The 26,886-nt window shown below is 37.9% G+C and overlaps 5 protein-coding genes across 5 annotated transcripts; 3 read left to right on the top strand and 2 right to left on the bottom strand.

The window, feature by feature from the left end:
* Positions 1–14,592: 14,592 nt before the first annotated feature.
* On the top strand, positions 14,593–15,835 carry lysB (homoisocitrate dehydrogenase lysB; the record flags this gene model as incomplete). The annotated part of the gene is made up of 4 exons (XM_026750823.1): positions 14,593–14,620; positions 14,682–14,722; positions 14,775–14,944; positions 14,992–15,835. The coding sequence occupies 4 exons, from the start codon at positions 14,593–14,595 to the stop codon at positions 15,833–15,835; spliced, it is 1,083 nt and encodes a 360-aa protein (XP_026600836.1).
* A 168-nt stretch (positions 15,836–16,003) lies between these two features.
* On the bottom strand, positions 16,004–17,078 carry DSM5745_08806 (DUF1769 domain-containing protein; the record flags this gene model as incomplete). The annotated part of the gene is made up of 3 exons (XM_026750822.1): positions 16,004–16,236; positions 16,347–16,847; positions 16,919–17,078. The coding sequence occupies 3 exons, from the start codon at positions 17,076–17,078 to the stop codon at positions 16,004–16,006; spliced, it is 894 nt and encodes a 297-aa protein (XP_026600835.1).
* A 576-nt stretch (positions 17,079–17,654) lies between these two features.
* On the bottom strand, positions 17,655–19,931 carry DSM5745_08805 (uncharacterized protein; the record flags this gene model as incomplete). The annotated part of the gene is made up of 1 exon (XM_026750821.1): positions 17,655–19,931. The coding sequence occupies one exon, from the start codon at positions 19,929–19,931 to the stop codon at positions 17,655–17,657; it is 2,277 nt and encodes a 758-aa protein (XP_026600834.1).
* An 841-nt stretch (positions 19,932–20,772) lies between these two features.
* On the top strand, positions 20,773–22,195 carry DSM5745_08804 (F-box protein; the record flags this gene model as incomplete). The annotated part of the gene is made up of 2 exons (XM_026750820.1): positions 20,773–22,024; positions 22,074–22,195. The coding sequence occupies 2 exons, from the start codon at positions 20,773–20,775 to the stop codon at positions 22,193–22,195; spliced, it is 1,374 nt and encodes a 457-aa protein (XP_026600833.1).
* A 2,332-nt stretch (positions 22,196–24,527) lies between these two features.
* DSM5745_08803 (pyruvate kinase CDC19) lies at positions 24,528–26,486 on the top strand (the record flags this gene model as incomplete). The annotated part of the gene is made up of 8 exons (XM_026750819.1): positions 24,528–24,651; positions 24,725–24,769; positions 24,820–24,866; positions 24,915–24,995; positions 25,048–25,169; positions 25,227–26,060; positions 26,109–26,190; positions 26,241–26,486. 8 exons carry the CDS (start codon positions 24,528–24,530, stop codon positions 26,484–26,486), a joined length of 1,581 nt encoding a protein of 526 aa, XP_026600832.1.
* Between the last annotated feature and the right edge of the window lie 400 nt (positions 26,487–26,886).

The following is a 26,886-nucleotide window of genomic DNA, read 5'->3' as shown; positions in this document are numbered from 1 at the left end:
ATATTTTTACTTACTAGGGTTTTTATACCTAGTAAAAGATTAATATTAATATTAAAAATTAAAAAAGTAATAATAAAAAACTTTATAAATAAATTACTAGATACTAGGCTAAAAAGATATATATTAAATTTAGTATAAATATTTAAAGGTATTTTAGTATAAAAATTATTTATATAAATTTTTTACTTAGTAAAAATAATTTTAACTCTTAGGATGCTTTATAAAAAAGTCTTGTTATTAATAAACTAAAAATATTTAGTATTAAAAATAACTTTTATATAATAAGTAATAATATTTAAACTAGCTAAAACTATGGTGCTATAATAGGTTTATAATAAAAAGGTATTATAAAATTTTTAATTAAATTTAATAATTTATGCTATAGCTAGATTAATAATTAATATAATATATAAAGTATTAATTTTTTTACCTAACACGCTTTTAATAAAATAATAATATTTAAAAAAAGTTTTTAGGTATTTATACAAGGTATTATTTAATAAAAAACTTACTTAATAACCTTAGTAAGTAACCATTTTAAATTATTAATAATAAGTATTTATAAAACTAGTATTAATATTAGGCTTGAAATTTAATTTTAAAACTTTATAATTATTTTACTTATTAAATATTATAAGGTTTTAATAATAATTAAGGGTAGGAATATACTATATATTATAATATATAAAAAAATTAATTTTAAAAAAAATAAAGTAAGCAAAGTTACTAAAGTATATATTTTAGCTAAATTATAAATTAATATTTTAGTAAAAAGCATGCTAATTAAGGTTTTACTAATTAATATTTAATAAAGTATTTATATTAGCAGCGTAAGCTTATAAATAATTTATTAAGTTATTTTAATTTTACTAGTAATAGTTTATTTTTTAGTTTTTATTTTAAAAGTTTAAAAACTAGTTTATATAATAAGCTAAAAAATAATATTATTATTATTAGCTATAATTTTATTACTAGCTATAGTTTTATTACTAGCTATATAATAAATAATTTTAGTTTAATATTAAATAATTCTAGCTATTATTATAAGGGCGCAGGGTATATATTAAATAGCCTTAATAATTATAGTTATTACACGCAGGGCTAAATTTAAAGTTAGCTTATTATTTATAAGGCCTAAATTTAAAGCTATAAGTAAGATAATCCTAGCATAAGCCATGGTTTTACTTTAAAAAAGTAAATAAATAAAAAAACTTTTTTTTATTATATTTTACAAGTAAGTCCTGCCATAAAAACTTTTTAAATTTTAGGATTTAAAAAAATATATTTAGCATAGTTTATTTATTTAGCTTAGGAATATACTAATATAAAAAGGGATTTAAATATAACTAAATTATTAAAATTTAATTAGTTTTATTATAAATATTAAAGCCATAGCAATACCTAATAACCTTTTAAATATAAAATTTAAGTAAGCTTTTAATTTTTATATTAGCAAAGCTATACTTTATTTTTTAAAGCTTTATAAAAAAAATATAAGGGTTTAGCTTAAAATACTTAATTAATAAAGGGATTTATTTTTTTTATAACACCTTTTTAAAAATCAAGCTTTTTAATATTTAAAAGTTATAATATATATTAATTAAGCGTGAATTTATAAAAGTAAGTAATTAGGTTAGCCTTTATTATAAGTTTTTTTTATATATAATTATATTGCAAAGCTAGTTTATAAATATATAAATATTTTTATAAAATATATAAAAACCTTTTAACTTAATAGCTATGTTTTTTTTTAAATTAGGATAAAAAAAGCTAATTTTTTTAGTTTTTTAATTATTATAAAACATAATTAAATTAATAGGCTATTAGTTAAATAATAGCTTAACTTTTAAATATTTTTAATTACTAAGGTTTTCTAGATTTAAATCTTTTTTATTATTTAAATTATTTAGCTTTTTTTTAAAAGGTCCTGGAGGAATTCCGCTGCTATTATTATTATTTTTATTTACTATATTTTAGTTATTTTTATTATTTTTAGCTAGTTAGTTTTTAGCTAGCTAAGCTAGTAATTTATTAATTTAATAATTTAGCTTTGCTTTTTAATTTTACCTGTTTTATACTTATTATAGTTTATTTAATTAATTTTTTAACTTTATTAAGCGGTTGTTGCTTTGCTATATTATAATATTAATTTAATTAATATTAATATTTATTATTTAAATAGTTATTAAAATCCAAGCCAAGGTGGTATTAATAAATATAATAATTATAATTATAATAATTAGCTAGATAATCCAGGAGAAAGGTTAATTAAATATTTTTATAATTTATATTTATATAGGTTACTTGTTAAGTAAGGTAAATCTTAATTTTAAGCTTTTAAAAGCTTAAGAAAGTTACTGGCCTAAGGTAGCTCCTAACTTAATATTTTTTTTTAAAAAGGGCCTGCTTCCGGCTTTAGGGTAGTATAAGTAATTATTTTATTTTTAAAATTATTAAATTTAATATTAAACTAGAATTTTTTTATTTATACTATTTTTAGCAAGGTGTTTAAGCTTAAATTATAATTAACTTTAATATTAATAATTTATTTAATATTTACATGTTTTATAGTAGGTTTAATAATTTTAGGTTTAATATTTTTTATAATATTATTTTTAAAAGTATAAGAAAGTGGTTAAGTAAAAATTTTTAATTTAGTAATTTTAAAGGCTAAGTAAAAATATATTTTACCTAGTAAGTTTATAAGTTAAAATATTATTTTAATTTTATTTACTAAATTTTTATTAACCTAATTTAAAAACTTTTTTTTTATATTAAGCCTCTTGCTTTTTATTATATATAAAAAATTTTTTATTTTTTTATTAAGTATAAATTAATTAAGATCTTATTTAAGAGGGTACGGGGTAAGTTAAATAAATAAAGGGGTATTAAAATACTTAATAAAAAAAATTAAGTACTTTATAATATAATTAAAATTAGTAGTAAAAGTATATTTTAATTTTTTAAAAGTATTTAATTAGTAAGTAAGCTTAGCTAACCTTTAGCTAAATATTAATTATACTAATTATTAATTTAAACTATTATAAGAATTTTAAAAAAAAAGTTTTATAAAAATTTTAAGAAAAGAGCTAAGTAGCCTTTAAAAAAAATTAAAAAAATTAAAGTTTTAAAAGTAGGGTTATAAAGGTAGTAATAAAAGGTAAAATTAATAAAAAGCTTTAGTAAAAAAAAAGCACCTTATAATAATATTAAAGAGCGTAAAAAAAAGCTTAAAAAGTAAAAAAAAAAGCAAGAGATAATAAAAATTTAAAAAAGTTTAGGAGTATAAAATATTAAAAAAAAGTAAATTTTAAATAGCAAGGGGGTAAGATAGTAAATTAGTAAGGTAATTAATTAATAAAAATCCTAGTATAGTAGAGCTTATTAAATATTAGTTAAATATTAATAAAGGTAAGGCGTACGGATATATTAAATAAAAAAACTTAAAAATAATAAATAGTTATATAGTTTTTAATTTTTAGTAATTAATTAACTTAAACATGCTATTATTATAAAGGGCAAAGGTTTTTATAAAGTAAAAAATAATAATATTCCTAGGATCTTAATAATTAAGGTAGCTAAGTATAAAGGTTGTCTACCGCCTAGCTTACATAATGGCAGAAAACGTTATCATTGACAATGCTGCTGTCAGGGCCGACATTGATCCGGGTCACGCCATCAAGCAATGCCTAAGGCACCCAGGTCACGCCACCGCGAAGTGTTAATATCACCCATGCAGGATGCCTTAGGCACTTATTTAACTTAGTAAACCTTATTATTATAAATTATTATACAAGACTTAATATAGCGTTAGATTTAATATAATATTAAGTTTAATATAGTATTAACTTTAACTAGGAACCTTAGCTTAAAAACCTTAGGCTTTAAATATTATTTAAGTAGTAAAATAAAGGCGCGCCTTATANTTAAATTTATTAAGGTTTTAAATACTTTATTTTTATTAATTAAAAATACTTTACTAAGCTTTATTATTATTAATAAAAAATATTTAGGTGCTAGGGCGCCCTTATAATTAGAATTATTTTTTTTATTAATTTTTAAATATTATTAATATAATATCCTAAACTAAATTTTTAAATAAATAAAGGCGGACTAAAACTATTTTAGTTAAGGTTTTTAAAATATAAACTTAAGTATAAAAAAGCTTGGGACTATTATTTTTACCTAAACCTATATTATTAATATATAATAACACCCTTATTATTAAGGTTAATAATTTAAACTATAAACTAAATAACTTATCCCCTTTAGTAAGTAAGGCTTAAAAAGATTCTTTACTATTTTACCTTTTTAAAAATCCCATGTAATATATTAACCCTAAATATATTATAATAAGTATTATTTTAATTAAAAATACTACCTTAAGAACGCCTATGGCTGGGCCATTTACTATAATATTATAATAAAATATACTATTAAAATTAAAGCCTAATAAGGGCAAGTAAATAGCTTAATAAATTAAAAAAAATTAGTAGCTAAATAGGCCACCTTTGCCTGCTAAAAATCTTAAAAAGTTATTTAATTTATTAAGCTTAAATAATAGTAATAACACCGCAGGTAAAACACTGCCTAACTAGGACTAAGCGCATAAATAACCTTAAATATTTATTAAAAATAAGGTTATTAAGGCATTAGCACGGTAATTATTATAAAGTAAACCTAAGCTAAAGAAATTAAAGCCTTTAAATATTAAAATTTTTAATAATAAGAACTTAATAAAACTAAAAATATTTTTTAATAATTTTAAAAATATATTTAATAAAGCTTTTATATAATATAGCACTAAAATAAGTAAAGTTATTTATTTAATAAGTAAAGTTAAAGAAAATATATAATATAAATAGTATATAAAGTAAAAAAAGCTTACTAAGCCACCCACGTGGGCAATATTTAAGCAGTTTATATATTAATAAGTTAACCTAAAAAAAGATTAAGCTAGTTAAAAAATAAAGTATTTTATAAATAACTAATAAAATAGCTAACCACTAAAGGTATAGTTAGTAAAGTTTTAGGAAATAGTTCCTAACCCCCTCCGGGGCACTACTAAAAAAGCTATTATTTATATTTATATATTAAATAAGCCATATTAATAATATATAGCGCGCCTGTAAAATTCTTTAATTATTTTTAAAAATATTAATATAAAAATAACCTAATATAAGTTAATTTTAGCACGCGAAAAGCAAAAAGCGCCTAAAAATAATAACTAAAAAAAAAATAATAAGAACCCTCCTACTATAAAAAATAAAAATTTAGTAAAAAGTACTAACTAAAGCTAGAATAAAGGCGCTTTAGTAAATAAAAAAAACTAAAATTTATTAGGGCAGCCCTTAAAAAAGCAAGGTTAAAAAAATTATTATAGCTTTAAGGGTAAAACTAGTAAATAAAAGCTAGCACAAGCTAAGTATTAGCTCTTGCCTAAAAAATAAAATAAAAAAAAAAAAAAAAATTATTACTATACATGCGGCGCGGAAGGGTATTTCACAAAGGATTACCTAACTAAAATAAAAGTAAATAAAAAACTAAAAACTAAATAGTAATTACCAGGCCCCAAGCTATTAACTTTAACTAGTATAAATAAACCCACCATATTCCCTATTTTAATAAATTTATAAGTTTAAAAAAATAATTTAAATAAATAATTTAAAGCTTTACTAAATACTAGGGCTAGTATAAATTTTCTTTTAGTTTAGTTTTTAAAAAAGCAAGAAATTAAAATAGCTATAAACTAAATACTATAACTAGTTTAGTATGCTAATAAAAAAACTACTCCATGCTATAGCTAATTTAAGGCTAAAATATAAATTTATAATTTTATTAGTAAGATAAAAATATTTAATATAATATTTTATATTATTAATCTTATTTATAATAAGTACCAAGCCGTGCTTAAATAGCCTTAAATAGCTAAAGTAAATTTAAATATTTTTTTAATTACTAGTTAATAATATTAGCGGCATTATACCCCACGCTTTTAAATTAAACTAGTAAAAAAATTTATTAAAATAATAAAAAAGGGTTTTATGCTCTTAGTTTTATATAAATTAAAAAAAACTAAAGGTATACTAGTTATAGTCCTGCCTTTTTAATATATTAAATAAAGTTAGGTCTTCTCCAAGAAAAAAGCGTCTTAACTTTTAAGTAAAAAAATGTGTTATAAAATTTTTTTAAAAAAAAGTAAAATGCCTTTTTAGGGGCCTATTTATAGCCTCTCCTATTATAAATTATTAACCTTAAAAAAGTATTTTAATAAGATATTAGCAAGGGAATAAATATAGCCATCCTAAAGTTTGGCAGGAGTGCCTGTTTTTTTTACTTAAAAAGTAAATAAATTTTTATATTTATATATTAATTATTAAGGTCTAAATATAATAACCTAAAAGAATTATTATTTATTACCTTGTATTAATAAACTTATAGACTAGTTAGTAAATATATAATACTTTATTAAACTTAACCTTTATAACGCGTATTACTATATTTATATTAAGCAGGAAAATAAATAAAAAATAGTGTTTTGGACCTAGTATAGCCACTATAAATATATAATTATATTATTTAGTTTTATTAATACGCCCGCGATATTTTAGTCCTATATTAATATAATAATAAGCGGGGTTCTTAATAATTTTTATATAATTTACCTAAATAATATTCTAATCTTCTTAAAGATTAAAAAAAAGTATATTTAGCATGTTTAAGAAGTCCTAAAACACCTATAAAAGCATAATTTATATATAAAGTTATTAAAATATAGTTTTTACTAAAAAGAGGTAAAGTTTCTTAGCTTTATTATTAACTAGGGTGGAATATTTATTAACCTAGTGCGGAGTTAAATAGTTATTAATTAGCTAGCATTAATATTATATTATAAGTTATAAGTTTTTTTAGGGTTTATAAACTACTTTAAATAATTTATTAAAAAATATGCTAAAGTAACTTACCCTATAATATAACTTTTAAAAAAAATAGTTAAAGGGCGCAAGAACAGCCCCTTTTTATAACTAAATAATATATAAAAAGCTTTTAAAAAGGTTAAATTTACTTTTACCTAGCCTCTAGTACTATAGCATTTTAACCTAAAAAAAAAATCCTTATTATTATAAACGTGTTAGGTTTTACTATAACTAGCATTATTACGCAGTTAAATTAAAAAAAAACACCTAGTAAAAAAAAATAAAATTAGTGGTAGCTTATTACCTTTTACTTTTAATAGCTTTATAAACTAAAGCTAAAATATAAGGTTTATAATTAGAAACTACTTGCAGTTATTAAGTTCTTTAAAAAGTAATAATACTACCTAAAAAGCTTTGTGTATTTTATACGCGTTTAGTGTAATTATAATAACTTATAGTACTTTTTTAAAATAAAGGTTCTAAATTAAAGGTAAGCTTATTAAGCAAAATTATTAATAGCCTATAACTTTAAAATTAAGTATAAGCCAGGGAGGTTTAATCTAGTAAATATATTATTAAGGCACCTAAATTATTAAGTAAAAAATAAAAAGTACTAAATTAGTTTACTCCTAACTTTATAAAAAAAGTTAAAGTTATTTTTTAACTAAATTAATACTAAACAGGCGCTGGAGGGCCTAGCTACCCCTTTAAAAAAAGGTTAAAAAAAGTATTAGCTCCTAGGGCTAATATATTTTAGGTTATAAGTTATAAAAGTAACCTATAAAAAAAAACCTGCTAGACTAGCTATAAAACCCCTTTAATAAAAGTTACTTAAAACCTAATATAAAAACACTCACGCCGGCCATATTTAGTAATAGCTAAAAAAAATAATTTTAGTTAAAACAAGGTAGGGCTTCTATTTAAAGCACTAGTATATAAAAAATAATCTTTTTTTTTATTAAAAGGCTATTTATATCCCTTTTATATTTATATTATAGCATAAAATTATAAAAGTATACTATAATAATCCCTATACAGGCTATTTTAATTATAAGTATATTATTAAACTACTTAAGCGCAAGTTTTAGTAGGAAAATCTTAATAAAAAAGTACAAGAGTATATTAAAAAATATCTTTTATATTAAAGGTCTAAAGCTTTATAACAGCTAGCCTAAGGCTAGCTTATTTTTTTATTAGTTTTAAATATACTATAAAAAAATCTTTTTATAAACTTTATTATTAGCCTACTTTTATTAAAGTATAAAGGCCGCGTGTATAACATAATATTAATAGTAGTAAATTATTTTAGTAAAAAAGTAAAATACATTTTTATTATTTAAAAAGTTAACGCTAAAAAGCTAGCTAATAAGTTTATTAAAAAAATAATATATAATATAAGGGCGCCCAGGAGCCTAGTTACTAACTAAGGCTTATTATTTACCTTAAGTTATTAGTAATTATTTTATTAAGTATTATAAATTAAAAAATACCTTAGCACTATATACTATCCGCAGTTAAATAATTAAACTAAATAATAAAATTAAACGCTTAAAATATACTTATATATTTATTATAACTTTTAGTAAAATAACTAGGTTATATTTTTACTAGTTATATTATTTGCCTATAATAATTTAAAGCATAATATAATTAGGTATGCACCCTAGATAGCCTTGCGCGGCCAAAAACCTATTATTTTCTTACTAAAAAACTATAAAAAAAAATATTATATCTCTTATTAAAAAATAGATTTTATTAATTATAAAAGTTATAAAATAAATTATAAAACCATATAAATAAGGCCTAAAAAAAGCAAGCCCTTTACTATAATAAAAAGCATACCCCTACTAAATTTAAGATTAAGAATAATATTTTACTATTACTACGTAATATTAAAATAATCTAGCCAAGTAAAAAACTTAATTAAAAGTTTAATAATCCCTTTAAAATTATTAAACTTATTAAAAAGCAGGTATATTAGCTCTGGCTTACTAGTTATTATACTTAGTTAAAAATTTATTTAATATTTTATATATTTTTACTAAGGCCTTACACCAAGCAACCCGGATCTAAAAAAAATAAAAAAATACCTAATATAAAACTTATTAATAAAAAGCAAGAATAAAAAGTTAAAGCTATTTTTACTAAATAACATGCTTATAAATTAAACTAGTTTTTAGTTAAATAAAAAGGCTAGCCTAGCTATAAAAACTTATAAAAACTACTTAAAAATCTTAAGCATGTATAAAAGGCTTTAAAAAATTATTATAAACTAGCTAAAACAGCGCCGGAACACCCCTAGTTTAAAAAAAAGTAATAATAATTTTTTACTTACTAGGTTTTTATATTACTAAAGCCAAAGGACTAGCAGAGTAATTACCTTTTTTTTATATTTTAAAAGGTTTAAAGGTTTAATAAACTACTATTATAAATAAAACACCTTTTAATAAAATCTAGATTACCTATAGCCCTAAAAATAATATTAAACTTATATATTAAAAACCTAGGTGAAAATAGTTACCTTTTTTTTTTTTATTTTATATAATTTTAAGGTTTAATAAACTATAACCTAAACGGCTCCGGACTACTAAAATTTACAAGTTATGTTTATAAAAGTATATTAAAAAAAAAAAAAGTCTTTTTTTAAAAATAAAAAATAAATAAAATATTAAAGTAGCACTAGGTTACTAACCTAAATAGCTAGCTATATACCAAAGGTATAAATAAATATAAAACCCTAAAAAAGGGCACGGATAAAAATATAAAGCTTTTAAAAAGTAGAATCTAAAATTACTATAATAGCAGGATTAGTTATATTAAATATATTTTTATTATATATTTCTTAATACCCTTTATTAAAAATAACTAGAAACTTGCCGGCAAATAAGCAAAGCTTATTAATAAGTATAAAAATAGTATAACATAAGTTATTTATGGACTAAACTTTTACTAGTATTTTATTAAAAGCCTTAGTAATATTCTCCGCGCGTTTATTAAATATTTTTTATATACTTATATATTTTTTTAAGCTCCTATTAGCGGGCAAGCATTATAAAATATTAATATTATTATATATATAAATTAAAATAAGCTTATACTTATTATTATTACTATAGCACCAAACACACGCTAACCCTAGACCCTAAAAAATATAATTATAATAAGGCTTATAAAGGTTTCCCTTGGGAAATACCACTAGTTTATTATTAGTAGTAAAAATTTACTAACTATTTATATTTTTTATTTTTTTACTATTTTAAAAAATTACCTTAACATATTTAAGGTATATTTAAAAGCTATTAGCCATTTATACTAGAAGTTATTTAAAAAAAAATAAAAAAAACTTACTTTTATTAAAAGGGCGGGGCTAGCTATAACAAAAGTAAAAAAAGTTAAAGCAAAAAAAATAAAACTAAAGGGGGTAACTATAAAGGGCGCGGCAGTACTAGCATTATTATTAATATTATTATTATTATTATTTAGGATGTTTTTATTTAAAATACTTAATAAGTAAAAAAAAAAATTAAAAAATATATTATTAGGCTTAAAAAGCCTGTAATAATTATATATATTATTTATAAGCTAATTAATAATAGCCCAGCGGGGAATAAAAAATAATAATAAAATAGGTTACTAGTTTTAATAAATTTTAAGTTAGCATGCTTTAATATTAATATACTATTATTAAAATACCTTTAAACAGGCTATTATAAATAAAAAAATACTTATTATTAAAGTAAAGCCCTGCATATAAATATAGGCTAAAAAAGGGATTATTTTTAAAATTAGTAAAATAAAAGGGTGTTATTTATAGTTAGCTATTTACTACTACTTAAAAAAAAGCCTTAAAAGCTTTATTTAAAATTATTTAGGGGACTTACCACCAGGGAAGTAACTAGGCAAGCTATTAAAAAAAAGTAATTTTTAAAAGTAAGGGGCCCTTAAGGTTTTATTTAAACCTTATTTTTTTAGTTTTTAGTAAAAAAAATTATTAACCATGCTTTTTTAATATTAATAAAGCGCAGCGCTGTACTAAAAAAAGAATAATTTTACTTAAGTATAATTAAAATAAAAAATAAGGTAAAGGGGTAAAATAAAAGCTAAAATAAAGTTATATAGTCTAGTTATATAAAAGTAATTTAAGATTTAAAGTTTTAAAAAAACTAAACTTAGGTTAAACTAATAAAAAAGCTATTTTTATAATCAGGCGCCTTTTTAAAAGTAAACAAGTAATAAGATATTTTAAATAAAGTATTAAATATTATTTAATGTCTTAAACCAAAAATAATAAATAATAAGAATAGTAATAATAAAAAACACTATTATATTATAATATAATAATAAGTTAGTATTATAAATTACTTATTTATTATTTTTTTAAAATAGCTAGCGCTAGATCGCGAATAATTTATTTTTTTAAAAGGGGAGGAATTATTAGGGCTAACATTAATCTAGGTTATATTATTAAATAATACCTAAGGCACCCAGGTTATGCCACCGCGAAGTATTAATATTACCTATATAAAATATTTTAGGCACTTATTTAGCTTAATAAACCTTATTATTATAAATTACTATATAAAACTTAATATAGCGTTAGATTTAATATAATATTAGGTTTAATATAATATTAGTTTTAACTAGGGACCTTAGCTTGGGGACCTTGGGCTTTAAGTATTATTTAAATAATAAAATAAAGGCATGCCTTATACTAAATTACCTTAATAACTAAAAAGTAGCTATAAAGGGCGCGGATATAAAAATATTTAAATACTACTTACTTCCTAAATAAAAATAGCTTAAAAAATTACTTAAAGGCCTTAGGCCTCCGGGCAAGGCCTATATAAAAAGGCTAAAGGCCATGGTGTATCTAGTTCTCCAAGCAATCCTTTTAGTTAAATTTATTAAGGTTCTAAATACTTCATTCTCATTGGTCGAAGATACTTTGCCAAGCTTTATCATTGTCAGTAGAGAACATCTGGGTGCTAGGGCGCCCTTACAGCTGCCATCTCTCAAGGGTTGAACGCCACCTCTAGTTGCCCCTTAGGACTGAATAATTGTTACTTCAGATGCTCTATTTATTGCCTAAGACCTTTAGCCTAAATCTGTGCGGACGTTCCTGTCAGTCTGAATCCGTATACGCTTGGTTGCGGTCCAAATCATGTCCAGCTTGTGAGCAAACAGGCAGTCGAGCCAAATAACCGCCTCCAAGTGCAGCCTCCAGAGGAGTAGCGAGTCTATTCCCAGCTCTTCAAATGCTGCGCGAAGTCGACTGTGAAGTGATTGTCTGTCCGCGGTATACTTCGCTTCCATAACGCCGACAGTAAGCAGCCAACGCGTCGGCTTCGGCTCGGCCGAGGTTTGATCGATAGCCTCCATTGCATTGCATAACCGCTGCAGATGCAAATCGGTCACGACGGGACTAATGACTGATTTTTGTCGAAACTCAGCAAGGTACAGTAGTGCTGCAGACCGGATGCAGGAACATATTGGCGAAGTCTCGTCCACGCCGTGTTCTGACAGAAGTTGGTAGGTAAGCGGATGAGTTAACTGGTCTACCTCTGTTGGGTTATGCCAGAAGGATGTGCCAGAAACAAATGTTCGAAGCGACAGATGTGCGTTGACCCATTTCAAAGCTCTCACGGCGGAGCTAAGGGGTGCAGGAAGGTTGGCATTTCTCAAGCAAGGAGGTAGATAAGGGCTCAAAACTATTGCCCTGGAGATCTTTTTTGGGGTAGCCCAAAACTGGAGCGATGTCAAAGGCATAGCAACCAATTGATTCCACCCTGCACAGGTTAGCGAAAAGCATGACCAGAAGCAGCGGTTATGTGCAGCACCCAGGATAGCCTGTCGTCAATCAAGGGAGAGTAGCAGGCCAAGGCCGCAACTGCGCTCAGCGTGCCATAAAATACTTGATTGTCATTTGCTAGTGAAGCACTCAGATGGTTTCGAACTCCTTCGAGAGCTTTGGTATGGTTCGTAAGTATGGAACACTGCAAGTTGTGCTCCGGCAAGTCATGGGAGACGTGGGTAGCGTATGTGGCAAGCATCTAGTCGAACGCAGCAGGGTTGGTCATGCATAGGGAATACCAACGGTCTCGATAAATACGAAACTTGCTTGAAGTCGTATCCGAGAACACTGAAGCCTGGTTAGAAAATGTCCAAAGAGAGATGCCTCAAAAGCCACATACTATGTTGGAGCACCCTTTGCGATCCCACATTCAGAGTGACGGGGAGAACTACAGACGGTAAGATAGAGGCTGGGACATATAGTTGATATTGACAGGTTCTGAGAACGAGATGGAGTCTCAACGCTTGGAGGAACATGGTCTCGAACATGTGGAGATGTGTCACTTAGATCACACGCCGTTTCAGGCTGAGAAACTGTGGAATGCTCCTTGCGACGGGTGTAACCGATCTCGCGCATGACTCGCTGCCGCATCTGCGATCGCTGCGTCTTGTTTGGACGGCGATGCATGGGAGAGGTGGTGATGGACACTCATTGTTCAGGTTGAGAATGAGTAGTTGGTGCCATGATGTCTTCGCTACATCTCGCCGATCCTTGAATGGAAGAAGTTGAACTTGACCGAAAGTTGGAGACGCGATGGATCGAAGAGTCTTGGATGGTTACATCATCCTCCCATGCTGCCCTTCCATACATGGATTGATTCATTTCGATATTCCCATCCTGACGGAAATACTAGGTCTTCCACCATTCCAGCAAGCTTCGAGCAGTGGCAGTCCACGTTTACATTGCTGTCGCTTGCTCCTTCCCGTTAGTCTTCAATTCATCCTATCACCAAAAGCCTTCGTGCTCGTCCATGGTCCTAGCTTCAACACCAAATCCTCCGAGTTCGTGCAGGCTGCATACACTAGGGCAATACCAAACGCCAGGGCAGAAAATCCTACAGAAGTCCACAAAGCAGCACGATATCCTGTCAACACATTATCTCCTTCATTCACCATTCCAGCCTCCACAGTTCCTGCAATCCCCAGCCCTATGGCAATTGAATGGTCGATGACGGTGTAGTGTAGCATCGCTCAAGATATCAATTTCCATGATGCCTGTTGACGTCTGCGCCTGCATCAAGTCAATCCGCTCGCAATCCATGGATATCTTTTTAGATCTGAACGTTTAAAATGCCATCTATGAAGTGGGGCTTTCAGGGCACAGCTTGAACCTCGGCTCGAGAGACAAGCACCGTATCCTGGGTAGCGCTTCAGCTTCACTGGGCGAGCTTGGTGAGAACCAGGACAGTCAGCTAGAGACATAGAGTCTGTTTCTAGCTTCCGGTCAAGTTTGGGTCGGGGATAAGTTGTTCCTAGGGTAGTTGCAAAGAGAAAACGCGTCAAAGAATTTCTTGGACTATATCTTAGTCAAGATATATATTCCTTCAAGCTGATGTTTACCTCAAGTCCCAATGCTATTCGCAGATAGATACCCTTCTGTACGTTCTACAGCGGCGCCATAGACTATTTGAGACATATAGCAGTCGCTTTACCACACAATCTTGCGATACCATAGAACAGAGTACGAATATCTCGTGGTGATCATGATGAAGTCCCGGTCCCTCGGCGACATCCCCGGATCAATATTCTTCCCGCCACCATACAAAACAATTCCCTCCGATTGCGGACGTTTTTCTTGCCTAGCAGGAAACTCAAGATACTCGTAATGGCTGCTGCTAGGACTCTTCGCATAGGTCAATTGGTCCTTCTTCATGTTGTGCCGCATAGCCAGAGCTTACTGACAACTATGCGCAGGTCTCATCCCCGGTGACGGTATCGGACGGGAGGTCATCCCGGTAAGTGGGATTGGCAGACGAGCAAAAAGAGATACTAACCGTGCTTATATAGGCCGGTAGACGAATCCTCGAATCTCTCCCCGCTTCCCTGAACCTGAAGTTCAACTTTGTTGACCTCGATGCGGGTTACGACTGCTTCAAGCGCACCGGTTCCGCTCTGCCCGACAAGACCGTCGAGATCCTGAAGAAGGAGTGTGACGGTGCTCTGTTCGGAGCTGTCAGGTGAGCTTGACAATCTACCAAACCAGAACAAGTCTGATATTTGGTAGCTCTCCTTCCACCAAGGTCGCCGGTTACTCCTCCCCCATCGTTGCCCTCCGCAAGAAGCTCGACCTCTTCGCCAATGTCCGCCCCGTCAAGACCACCGCCGGAACCAGCGCCGGCAAGCCCATTGACCTCGTCATTGTCCGGGAGAACACTGAGGATCTATACGTGAAGGAGGAGAGCACCGAGCAGACCCCCAACGGCAAGGTCGCCCGCGCCATCAAGCAGATCTCCGAGCGCGCCTCGTCCCGTATTTCCACGATCGCCGGTGAGATTGCTCTGCGCCGCCAGAACATCCGCGACGGAGCCAACGCCTCTGGCATCCGCACCAAGCCCATGGTTACCATCACGCACAAGTCCAACGTCCTTTCCCAGACCGACGGTCTCTTCCGCGAGACCGCCCGCGCTGCCCTTGCCGCCCAGAAGTTCTCCTCCGTCGAGGTCGAGGAGCAGATTGTCGACTCTATGGTCTACAAGCTCTTCCGCCAGCCCGAGTACTACGATGTCATTGTTGCCCCTAACCTCTACGGTGATATCCTGTCTGATGGTGCTGCTGCTCTGGTTGGCAGCTTGGGTCTTGTGCCTAGCGCCAACGTCGGTGACAACTTCGCCATTGGTGAGCCCTGCCACGGCAGTGCCCCTGACATTGAGGGCAAGAACATCGCCAACCCCATTGCTACTCTGCGCAGCGTTGCTCTCATGCTTGAGTTCCTGGGCGAGGAGCAGGCTGCTGCTAAGATCTACGCCGCTGTTGACGGTAACCTCGATGAGGGCAAGTACCTGTCTCCCGACATGGGCGGCAAGGCTTCCACCACCGAGGTTCTCAACGATGTCCTCAAGAGACTGTAAAGTACGCGTATATAATGGATGGACATTATCTAGATGAATAAAAGTTGGTTACGACGCTACCATATCAGCACGGTCTATTGGAAACTCGAATTGAACCTGGTCGAGTGAACGATAGTAATCTAATTATATATACTTCTAAAAGTACCCGCGAGCTTGCAGGGCATCCACCTACTCAACATCTCCAGCAGACGGTTCTTCCTCCCAGTCAAACCTACCTCCATTCTCCTTCAGCTCTTTAGATTTATCCCCATGGCCGTCACTGGAATGAACCAAAGTAAACAGGACCACCAGATAGACCTCCCCGGAGGCGCGGTTCTTCAGTACATACCGCAGCGAATGCGTCTTCTCATCGATATAGTGCAACGCATTGATGTTGAAGCCAGGGAGCCGGAGGGTGAACTCTGCACAAAAGAAGGTCAGCTAGTCAGTTACCTTGAACTCAAAGCAACGGTTCCGCGGAGGATTTGAAACAGACAGTGGACAAGGCGCAGAAGGGAAGAAAAGAACGCACCATTAAAGTCCAAATACTGATTCCCAAAGTCCGCAAAATAAACCCGCCCCTCCTCAAACTCCCATTCTTTCCGCCTTTCCTCATTCTGGAAGTACCCCCGGCGCCCACTCACATCCGTAGGTACACCCTTCCCAGCCCTAACATCGACCCCCTCCTCCTCGCCCTCCTCAACAACAACCCCATGCACATCCGGCAGCTTACCCTTATCTCCAACCCTCAGTCTATTCCACGTCGCCAGCGCAGGGCTATACAGGTATGGTCTATCGGCATACGCATCGCCATCAAGCGTGGGGTCAATCGTCCACTGGACGAGCCGAAGCGCGGCGTTGAAGCCAGGCGGTAGCCTGTCGCGAATTGGACGGTCGAAGTCATTCCCGAAGACGAGGTCGTTGCCGTTGACGGGCCTCTTGAAGCTTATGCCGAATGAGATGGAGTATTGGTCTTTGGCGTGGTCCTGGTGCTTGAAGTAGGGGTTTGATGAGGGGGCGCCGTCGGGGAAGCCTGCGCATCGCAAGTTAGCATTGTCAGAGAACACCGGTTAAGTTGGGTCTAGAGGAGTGGGGGTAAGTTACCAGTGTAGTTCTGGATCCGGACAGCGAGATTCGTGGAAGCTTGCTCGTTGGAAATATGGAGTGTTTTGTCTTGGTTTACTGGGACTTCTTGGTGGGTTGCTGGGTCGTAGGAAGGTCCCGCCGTGACCTTGAGGCGGTATTGTGAGGCTTTTTCGGCCATGATAATGATCACAGTACTGAAATGCAAGACCCTGGTCAATAGAGAAGTCTAGGTCTATTGTACAGGGTCAATAATAAAGTCAAGTACAATTACCGCCCACATTTTCAAGGCCACCTTCGTAGAAGAGACGTCATAGATGCGATAAGATAACGCTAATGTTGCACATATCACGTGACTATACAGCTTTTCTCTGCTTTCCAGGACCCCTATTATTTGTTAGCTCAGCTACATTGTACAAAGGAGCTTGCTTCAAGCTGCACAACCTCGTGCAGTTGCCCATATTTCTCCTCTATTTCAAGCCATCATGATGATGTGACTACACAAATTCAGCCTACCTCCAGGCCTGGAACACAGGAATGAACACGAACAATCATTGCATTGTGATTCATGAAGTTGGTCACAGTGGCAAAGGCTACGGCGACCGATTTGGCAGTAGTTGATAGATTTGGGGATGGGCATTAAGATTGACATGCGCAACTATCGTAAGAATGAAGGACATCGCTACATTATGAAGACAAGAAAGTAGTGGTCTATGTTGACAAGATTGGACTGACAGAGAAGATGGCCAAGTACCCTTCAAAGATCGATAGGGTCAGAGGGAACCACGTCCACGTCGTCTTCAAGTTCATCCTCAGTGAGAACACCAATTCCGCTGTCAAGCCGCCTGCGGTGCTTGCCACGGCCGACCTCCACGTCCACAAACCGGGTCATACTGACCGGGGTGATGGGTTCACAGTCGAGACCCTTGTCGTCTGACTCTATCTCGTCCGATTTGAGCTCCCAATTTGCATCCCGCACCTTTGCCTTGCGACGCTCAGCGCCGACCGCGGCCTTCATCGAGGTGAATGCTCGTGTCTGCTCTGCGAACCATTTATCCAACAGACCATCCTTGGCTTCAACTTCTAGTCGCAGCTGCTCCTTGAGCCCGGCATTGTAGCGACTGAGCTTCTCGGCTTCCGATCTGGCTGCTTCCAATGCTGTATTTAGTTCACCAACTCGAACATTCATCAATCCCATCTCCTGCTCGTGTTCAGTGGCATTCTTTTCCAAGTTCTCGACTGCTTGTTGACGCTCGCGCTCAATGCTCTCAACCTTGGCAGTGAGGTCACAAACGCGGATTCTGTTCTGCTCAATCACTTCTTCTCGCTCGCGAATGAGATTCTCCATGTTCTCGATAGTTGATTGAGCTGCGTGACGGCTGTTTTCTTCCTCGGCGATCTTCTGCTTTAACTCCGATATCTGTTGGGTGTGAGTCTCGGCGCGCTCAGCGTTCTCGCTTTCTAGCTTGGTTATGATGTCCTCGACACGTGTGACCTCATCACGATACTTGTCCAATGCGACCTTCAATCTGTCATTGGTGACCACATGATCCTGCGCTTCGCGTTCGAGTTCCTGCATCCGCATCCTTGTGTGAAGCATATCCCCCGCAGAAGACGCGATTGACTCTTCAAGGTCCAGGATACTCTGCGACGCGGACTCATAGCGGACGAGAAGCATGTCGAACTGTCCTCTCAAAGCTTTTTCACGATCAGACGAGCCTTGATGGCGTGCCTGCTCCTCGTTGAGATTTTCGACTAACGTCTGAACTCGCTTCACAAGTGCGCCGAGAGTGGACATGCCGTCGCATAAGCCCACATTGGCTGTTTCTCCAGGGACTATCCGCTCCAACTCGAGACGAGCAGTGCGAAATCGGTTGCGTAGTTCGTCTACGCTCTCCTGGGCATTAGCACCTTGGAAGCCTAGGCTATAGAGTTCACTTTGGATATCACTCAAAGTCTGCGTGGCATCTGAAGCCCTGGCAAGCGTTTGCATTAAGCTAGGGACGATATCGTCGAGAAATCCCGCTGGAGGTGATCCTTCACGGAGGTGCCGTTCTAGGGCAGTTCCACCAAGCAAGTTCAGGCGAGAACGACACGATTCGAACAGATCTCTTTTTTCTTTCCGTGCTGCCTCCAGATCCTGAGAGATGGCGGTGAACTCCAGGTCCGTATCGCGTGAAGTTTGGACTGGAACGTCGACTGCTGGATGGCTTGGGCTGAGCGAAAACTCGTCTGGGTTTGCATAGGTGTCGGCTGCATGGAAAGTAGGTGAATCTGACATGAATACTGTGTCTCCTTCGAAGCCGCTATCATTGACTAGGATCGTGTCCACGGTACATGCATCGCTTTCGGATGGTGTAAGGTGGCGATAATTGTCCATGGCCGAAAAAGATAACTGCGCCCTCAGTCGATCGTTATCAGACTCTAGGTGTTCGATCCGATCTCCAGGTGCCATCCACTCTCCATTGTCGCTAGATAATTGACTCGTTGGAGTTTTCCCTCGCTTCACCATTTCGAGTTCCTGCTTCAAAGAATCTCTTTCGCGCAGCAATGTCTCAAGAGATTTCTCATTTTGGGCGGCTGTTCTCTTCTCGCGTTCAAGGTTGTTGATCTCGTCACTCAACCCTATGCGTCTGATCCTACGCTGGGTCCGCGTGTCCAGAAGCTGTCGCAAAGGCGTGAAATGCAGCACATTCTCTGGCGAAGTTGAAGCTCGCGGCATCGGACTGTCAGTGACCCGGCGAGACCGCGCGAGAGGAGTCGAGTGGCGACGTGAGGAGCGAGTTGGGGTGCGCTGTATAGCACTATCTCTATCCTTGAACGATGCCCGGCACAAGGCTGGGGTGAGGCCAGTCGAATCATCGGGGACACCTTGCGTTACAGGGCCAGCGTCCGAGAATCGCACTCTCTTATGCGGACGTGGAGTACGAATAGCACGGCCATCGCTGGGACCAGACTTGTCACGAGGGATAGGGCGCTGCTCGGTGGTTGAACCAGAGCTCTCACGTTTCTTTTTCCTGCTGCGGGTCTCCATGACTGAACTTGATTGTGGGATGGAGCGTAGATGAGTGCACGAGGAGGCAACCCCGGTAGATATGGACCGGGCAGGCCAGGCAACGAGGGGCTCCAGTCAACAGACACGCCTGACAGGTAACAACACGTCCACCAGGGCCGGAGGCGTTATTATGATCCGGTTCAGAATCCTTGCGCGTGGCAGTATGTTCACCCAATCGGGAAGGAGTAAACAAGGCAGCAGTCAGGTGACCCCTTGCCTAAGCTTCCACTGTCCAGGCAACCACCCGCTCGAGAGGTCCACCACCTATATTGAGGGTTATTATTGTGCATGTAAAACTGCGAGAAATTGCTATTCGGACCTACGTGTACATCGCGCTTGCTGTCCCCTAGGATATGATGCGAGGAGTGCAGCGGTATTGCATTGCGGCATTGTCCTGGGCTCTTTGAGACTTCGAGCCAAGCTTGCGTTTTTAGAGTTTTATATACAATATCTTTGTTTGTACAAGCATGTGAAACCGTCTATAAAGCATGCAAACAAGACAAAGAGATAGCAATTCGACTTCGAAGACGTTCTGGGCTCACATTGAGACGGTCGGTGGCTGCGATTTGCAAAATTGCAACCATAGACGGCCGGTGATGTCATGTGAGGGGAACCACTCACAGCTTGAGCTCTGGCTCTCCGATACACAACTTCGAGATAAATACGTCTTCACTTAGTCTGTCTCCCGATGTTGGAACTAACCCACTGGAGCCCCGATCTATCGGCTCATATTAGTCGATTGTCGCCGTCCGACACTGGTCGAATTCTGTCAACAGTTACTGGCTGACCTTTTCTATTTGTACCGCTCTTAGTCGCCCTCATGGCTGTTGCACTCATGGAGTGGCCACCGCCCCTTGGGCAGCCGGAAGATTCGTCGCATCAAGAAGAGAATGAAGAGCAGACTTCTTCCTTGACAGACCGAGACTATGTAACACTGCAGAACTTGAAGACGCCGCTCCTTCAACTACCTCCCGAGCTCCTGTTCGATATCCTCTCTTATCTCCCAGCACTCGATCTTGCTCGGGTCTCCGAATCATGCCGTGTGCTATCTCAACATGCGAACAATGACCTTCTCTGGGCGAACTTGGTCAATTCGAATCTTCCATATCCGATTCACGACCCTGGGATTTTCGACTCCTTCCGCACACTCTACATCACCCATTACCCATATTGGTTTATCCCGCGAAACAAGGTGTGGTTCTCGGATACAGAGCACACCGGCAATCTCATATTGGCCCGGTATGATAACCGGCGGGGAGTTATCGAGGCATACAGGGTGACTACAGAGAGGCGGTCATCAAAATTCCAGGTCTGGGAATGGAACCCTGATGTTGTGATTCAGGCATTCGAGCCTAAAGTGAGCCTGTGGCTTGATGATCCTATCCTTCTTCTGCAAAAGGCTCCAGACGGACGACGGAAGTATCTTGACTGTGAGAACCGAATGACGATGCCCGTCGAAGTCCAATACATTTACAACGCGATTTCTCTCTGCCGGCCGGCGGACCCCGAACGGCTCACCGAAGACACACAGTGGCCGCCGGCGAATATTCCTAGTGATCACCGCGTTTACCGCAATCCAGAAGTCCATTGGAAGGAATGGAACCGCGTGCCTCAACAATTGTCCCAAATATCAGAGTACGCCTTCCGAATCCGGCGATGGGCGCATTTCCGCTTGGGCTTGCCAATGTTCACCGCAGGACAGCAAGAAACCATGTCAACCTACAGCACTCTTGATCCAAGTCTGTACACCCCTACTAAAGAAAAGCCATACCAGGGGATCTGGGTAGGTGATTACTCCGCACACGGATGTGAATTCCTATTGTTCCTACAGCGGGACCAGGAAGGCGAGGATCAGGATGCCCGCGACCCAGAGAACGATGATATCATCCAGAGGGGAAGCCTAAAGGCCGTGAAGCTCACCGGTGATCCCAATGTCCCTCGAGGTCAATTCTCGTTCGTATCAGACGACATCGGGCCCGGCGGCACAGTCCGCATTGCAACCGAAGCCCTCTTCCACGGCGCAAGGGTGGTGCGTAGTAGAGGTCATGTTGCAGGGCTCGGCTTTAGAGATGGTACGCTCACCATGAGACACATTATTGAAGACGACTGCTGACCTTTCAGATACGTTTATAACATCCCAGCTTATCCTCGTATCGCCTGACTGCGTCGCCCACTACTGGGAGTCCATGGGCCACATCACATATTACCGTCGCTTGGACATTGACGGCCTCATCCGGACATGATACAATGAGCCTTTCTGGAGATATAGATAATGCTTGACGAACTCACGAGTAACGGAACGGGCTCGCTTTACTCATCTACCTCCTTATGGTCTATCAATGGTGTTCTTAGGTGTTTTGCTCCTTCTCGATCGTTCCAATACTGGTATACCATGGCGTTCTGACATGGCCGCTCTCTAATGTCTTATTTCGCATTACTCCGCTGTGTAATTAGAGTTAGATATGACGAAAGTCATCCTTACTTTTGGAAGAGTTGGAGTTATCGGTCTCGTCTTATCTTTAATGAATGCAATACATTACTTTATCATACCCGAGTTTTGGTTAGAGACACCGCTTCCTGCTTATAACTTCTCGCAACGCCAGGGATAAAGTATTTATGTGGACGCAAGCCAGGATATGTCATGTCATTGGAACAATTCCAGAAACACATCAAGCTCAACTCGATGGTATAACGTAAAGGTAAAGATAGTAGCATCCATAACGCCAATTTGCATATCACAGCACAGCATCAACAGCAACAACACGAATATCCACATGATGAGTGAAGAGGAACCGTCCTCAGCACCGACCAAGCACAGCCCTGGTCAGCAGTATCTCCAAAACAGATACAGTCCCCCCAACCCAATGTACCATCACACACCCCTCTCACCAAATGAACCTCTATAAAATCACCCTTCGCATTCCCAACCTCAAAAGGCGAATCACCGCTTCCTCTCAAAATAGCTCGTCGACCCAAGCACCGCAATCGACTGGTCCATAACCCACTCCCCAACGCCCAGGTAATTGTCAATCCACTTCTTGAAGTCCTTGTTATCGGTTACTTTGTCGGAATCGAGACTGGGGCTGGATTGACTCCCCGCGCTCCCTGCCTAGGGCGGGGGTGCGCGCGGGGTGGGGACGTTAGCTTCTTCCTTTGATCTTTGTTCTTGATGCGATACCACGCCGGGACGCGGGGTATCTCTGTGTGTGTGTGTGTATGCGCGGATGGACGGGGTATTTACGTGAGACCGGTTGAGCGTTTGACGCCTGCTAGGAAGGCGGAGACTGTTGGTGTGGCTCCGGTTAGCTGCTAGCTTCTTGCGATGGTAGGTGTTCGTGGGCAGGAGAGTAGACTTACAGAGCACAGCATCAAAGGCATAGTGAGTAAGGCGGCCGAGCTAGAGTGGACAAATCGATCAGTCACTCATCGGGTACTTGGGTAGGTTGTCGGAGTCAGTCGGAGGAGCCTGGTACGCACCACCATGTTGACGGTTGAGGGCTAGAGAATGTCCACGCCGGAAAAAGCAATATAGAGTAGTCGGTGCGATAAAGGATGAGATTTAGAGAGTTGAGCTTGTTCGGTGAGCCGGATATGGAGAATGCGAGCTCAGAGCTATTGATTGTTCAGTAGCCTTGTATCTGCTCCGCGGCGGATGCGGTGACGCTCACGTGGTGTCTGCTTATGACTGCGGGCAGGTGCTGGTGGCTGGGCTTCATGTGGCTGGTAACTACTACCTAACGTGAGGCTGACTTGACTGATACGCTAAGCCTATACAAGCGGACCAAAGCCGGGGATAGATTGTCCGATACGGAACCGGCATAAGGGTTACTCCGATCAAGATTATCATTGGCAAAATGACCGAGTCTTGTGGCAGACTGAAGAGGTTGAACGACGTTGATTGCGAGGCCAATCAGACACCAGAGATCGTAGGAGTGGGAGCCGTGATGACCGCAACAGGCTACAATTTTTACGGTGACATCGGTGGGATACACAACATACTGCGCTAGCTATCGATCTAGGCTCCCAAGGCTATGGGTGTGATCCGCTTCTAGTTTGCAGTTCTGGTAGCATATTATTATTGCTGGGCGGTGCATCCGGAAGAACCAATTCGCGAGTACGGAGATAGATCATCAGCTATGAATTCATGCCAATGCTTGGAGCTGTCTCCTGATGCTCTGTTTGACGTCAGGAAAAAGCAACCATAGATAAAACAGTATTGGAGCGAAACCGCAGCAACCGCTGCAGTTAGTAATGAATTTGCAATTAGAGTGACCACAGGAATAGTTCTGATAGATATCTACTACGTAGTCTGTTAGCGAGGCATGAATAATGGAAAATACTGGCCCACGGGGAACCGGCCGATAGAGACGAGACAGGGAAAGCCGCAGCAAAGCGGCCAACAGTATTTTCCCTCCCGGCCACACACCCCGACCGAGCCCCTCTCTCCCGCGCTCGCTCTCACCGGGAAGTCAACGCTTTTTTTCCCTTATCTCCTTCTTCTCCTCTCCCCAAAACCGCACCTCTCACTCACCTTTCTACACCCTTACCAGATTACACAGTAGGGAAGCTTTCAAAATGGCCGCTAGCTCCTCCCTCGACCACCTGTCCAACCGGATGAAGCTGGAGTGGCACTCCAAGCTGAACACCGAGATGGTGCCGGCAAAGAACTTCCGCCGCACCTCCATCATCTGTACCATCGGTATGCTTTGCGACTCGATCCACGAATCGCCAAAATTTAATTCGTTCGCCCCGACTGACGTCGCGCTCTTTAGGTCCCAAGACAAACTCCGTTGAGAAGATCAATGCCCTCCGCAGAGGTACGGCGACGCAATGACCACAGTCGTACTTGAGCTGACAACCTCTATAGCTGGTCTCAATGTCGTTCGCATGAACTTCTCTCACGGCTCATACGAGGTAATTGATTTCATGGCTTCAGAATCAAACTCCATCTGACCCACATAGTACCATCAATCCGTTATCGACCACGCTCGGGAAGCCGAAAAGCAGCAGGCTGGACGCCCCGTCGCCATTGCTCTTGACACTGTGAGTGCGGCTCATTCGGGACAGTCGCGTTGCAAATCTGACTGGAATTCAGAAAGGACCTGAGATCCGTACCGGAAACACCGTCGACGACAAGGACATTCCCATCAAGGCTGGCCATGAGATGAACATCACCACCGATGAGCAATATGCCACCGCCTCCGATGACCAGAACATGTAGGCTCCATGACCCGTTCATCGCATGAGTCCACGCGACTAACTTGGTGTCCGTAGGTACCTCGACTACAAGAACATCACCAAGGTGATCTCTGCCGGCAAGCTCATCTATGTTGATGACGGTATCCTGTCATTTGAGGTTCTCGAAGTTGTAGACGACAAGACTCTGCGCGTCCGATGCCTGAACAACGGCAACATCTCTTCCCGCAAGGGTGTCAACCTGCCTGGCACCGACGTAGACCTGCCCGCTCTTTCCGAGAAGGACATCAGCGATCTGAAGTTCGGTGTCAAGAACAAGGTCGACATGGTCTTTGCTTCTTTCATCCGCCGTGGTAGCGACATCCGCCACATCCGTGAGGTTCTCGGTGAAGAGGGCCGTGAAATCCAGATTATCGCCAAGATTGAGAACCAACAAGGTGTTAACAACTTTGACGAGATTCTGGAGGAGACCGATGGTGTCATGGTCGCCCGTGGTGACCTTGGTATCGAAATTCCCGCCCCTAAGGTGTTCATCGCCCAGAAGATGATGATCGCCAAGTGTAACATCAAGGGCAAGCCCGTCATCTGCGCCACCCAGATGCTCGAGTCCATGACATATAACCCCCGTCCCACTCGTGCTGAGGTGTCCGACGTCGCCAACGCTGTTCTCGATGGTGCTGACTGTGTCATGCTTTCTGGAGAGACCGCCAAGGGTAACTACCCTTGCGAGGCTGTGACCATGATGTCTGAGACCTGTCTCCTTGCCGAGGTTGCCATTCCTCACTTCAACGTTTTCGACGAGCTGCGCAACCTCGCTCCTCGTCCCACCGATACCGTTGAGTCCATTGCCATGGCTGCTGTCAGTGCCAGTCTGGAGCTGAACGCCGGCGCCATTGTCGTCCTCACCACCAGGTATGTAACCATCCGAAATCATCTTCAACATCGCTGACAATGTCGTAGTGGAAACACTGCCCGCATGATCTCCAAGTACCGCCCTGTCTGCCCCATCATCATGGTTTCTCGCAACCCTGTTGCTTCTAGGGTAAGTCTGATGGTGCTGATTCTTTGTGCGCGTCCACTAACTTGTCGCAGTATTCTCACCTGTACCGTGGCGTCTGGCCGTTCTACTTCCCCGAGAAGAAGCCCGACTTCAACGTCAAGATCTGGCAGGAGGACGTCGATCGCCGTCTCAAGTGGGGTATCAACCACGGTCTCAAGCTCGGCATCATCAACAAGGGCGACAACATCGTCTGTGTCCAGGGCTGGCGCGGTGGTATGGGCCACACCAACACCGTCCGTGTGGTCCCCGCCGAGGAGAACCTTGGTCTGTCTGAGTAAACTCATCCCAGGACATCGCCTTCCTCGACGGAAGGCACAGCGGTACCGATAGCGATCGAACAGTAGGAATCACTGTAAAATGGTCCGGTCCGCTTGGATTAGAGCACCCTGAGGTCTGCCGCAACGCCACAATCTGCCAAAGTGCGCGACCCGTGTTGACTCGTATCACTGCATTTGGTACCGCTTCGGCGATGAGCCGAAGGGTGCTCCTCATTCTCGTTGGGTGATTCGCCCTGATAAGAGAGGGCGAACGAACATAGCCTGTAATTTCGAATTCCTGACTTGGCGTTAGTTTAGCAAACCATCGTTAGTGGTTCTCATGATGCACGGTATAAAAGCTAGATAATGAATTCCTATTTCGCACGTCACTTGAAATCAGTAGCAGTTGACTCAATCGCCA

This window comes from Aspergillus mulundensis (genome assembly GCF_003369625.1).
Source record: "Aspergillus mulundensis strain DSM 5745 chromosome Unknown scaffold_10, whole genome shotgun sequence".
In the NCBI taxonomy this organism is placed as follows: domain Eukaryota; kingdom Fungi; phylum Ascomycota; class Eurotiomycetes; order Eurotiales; family Aspergillaceae; genus Aspergillus; species Aspergillus mulundensis.
This window is presented reverse-complemented; position numbering and strand designations above follow the sequence as displayed.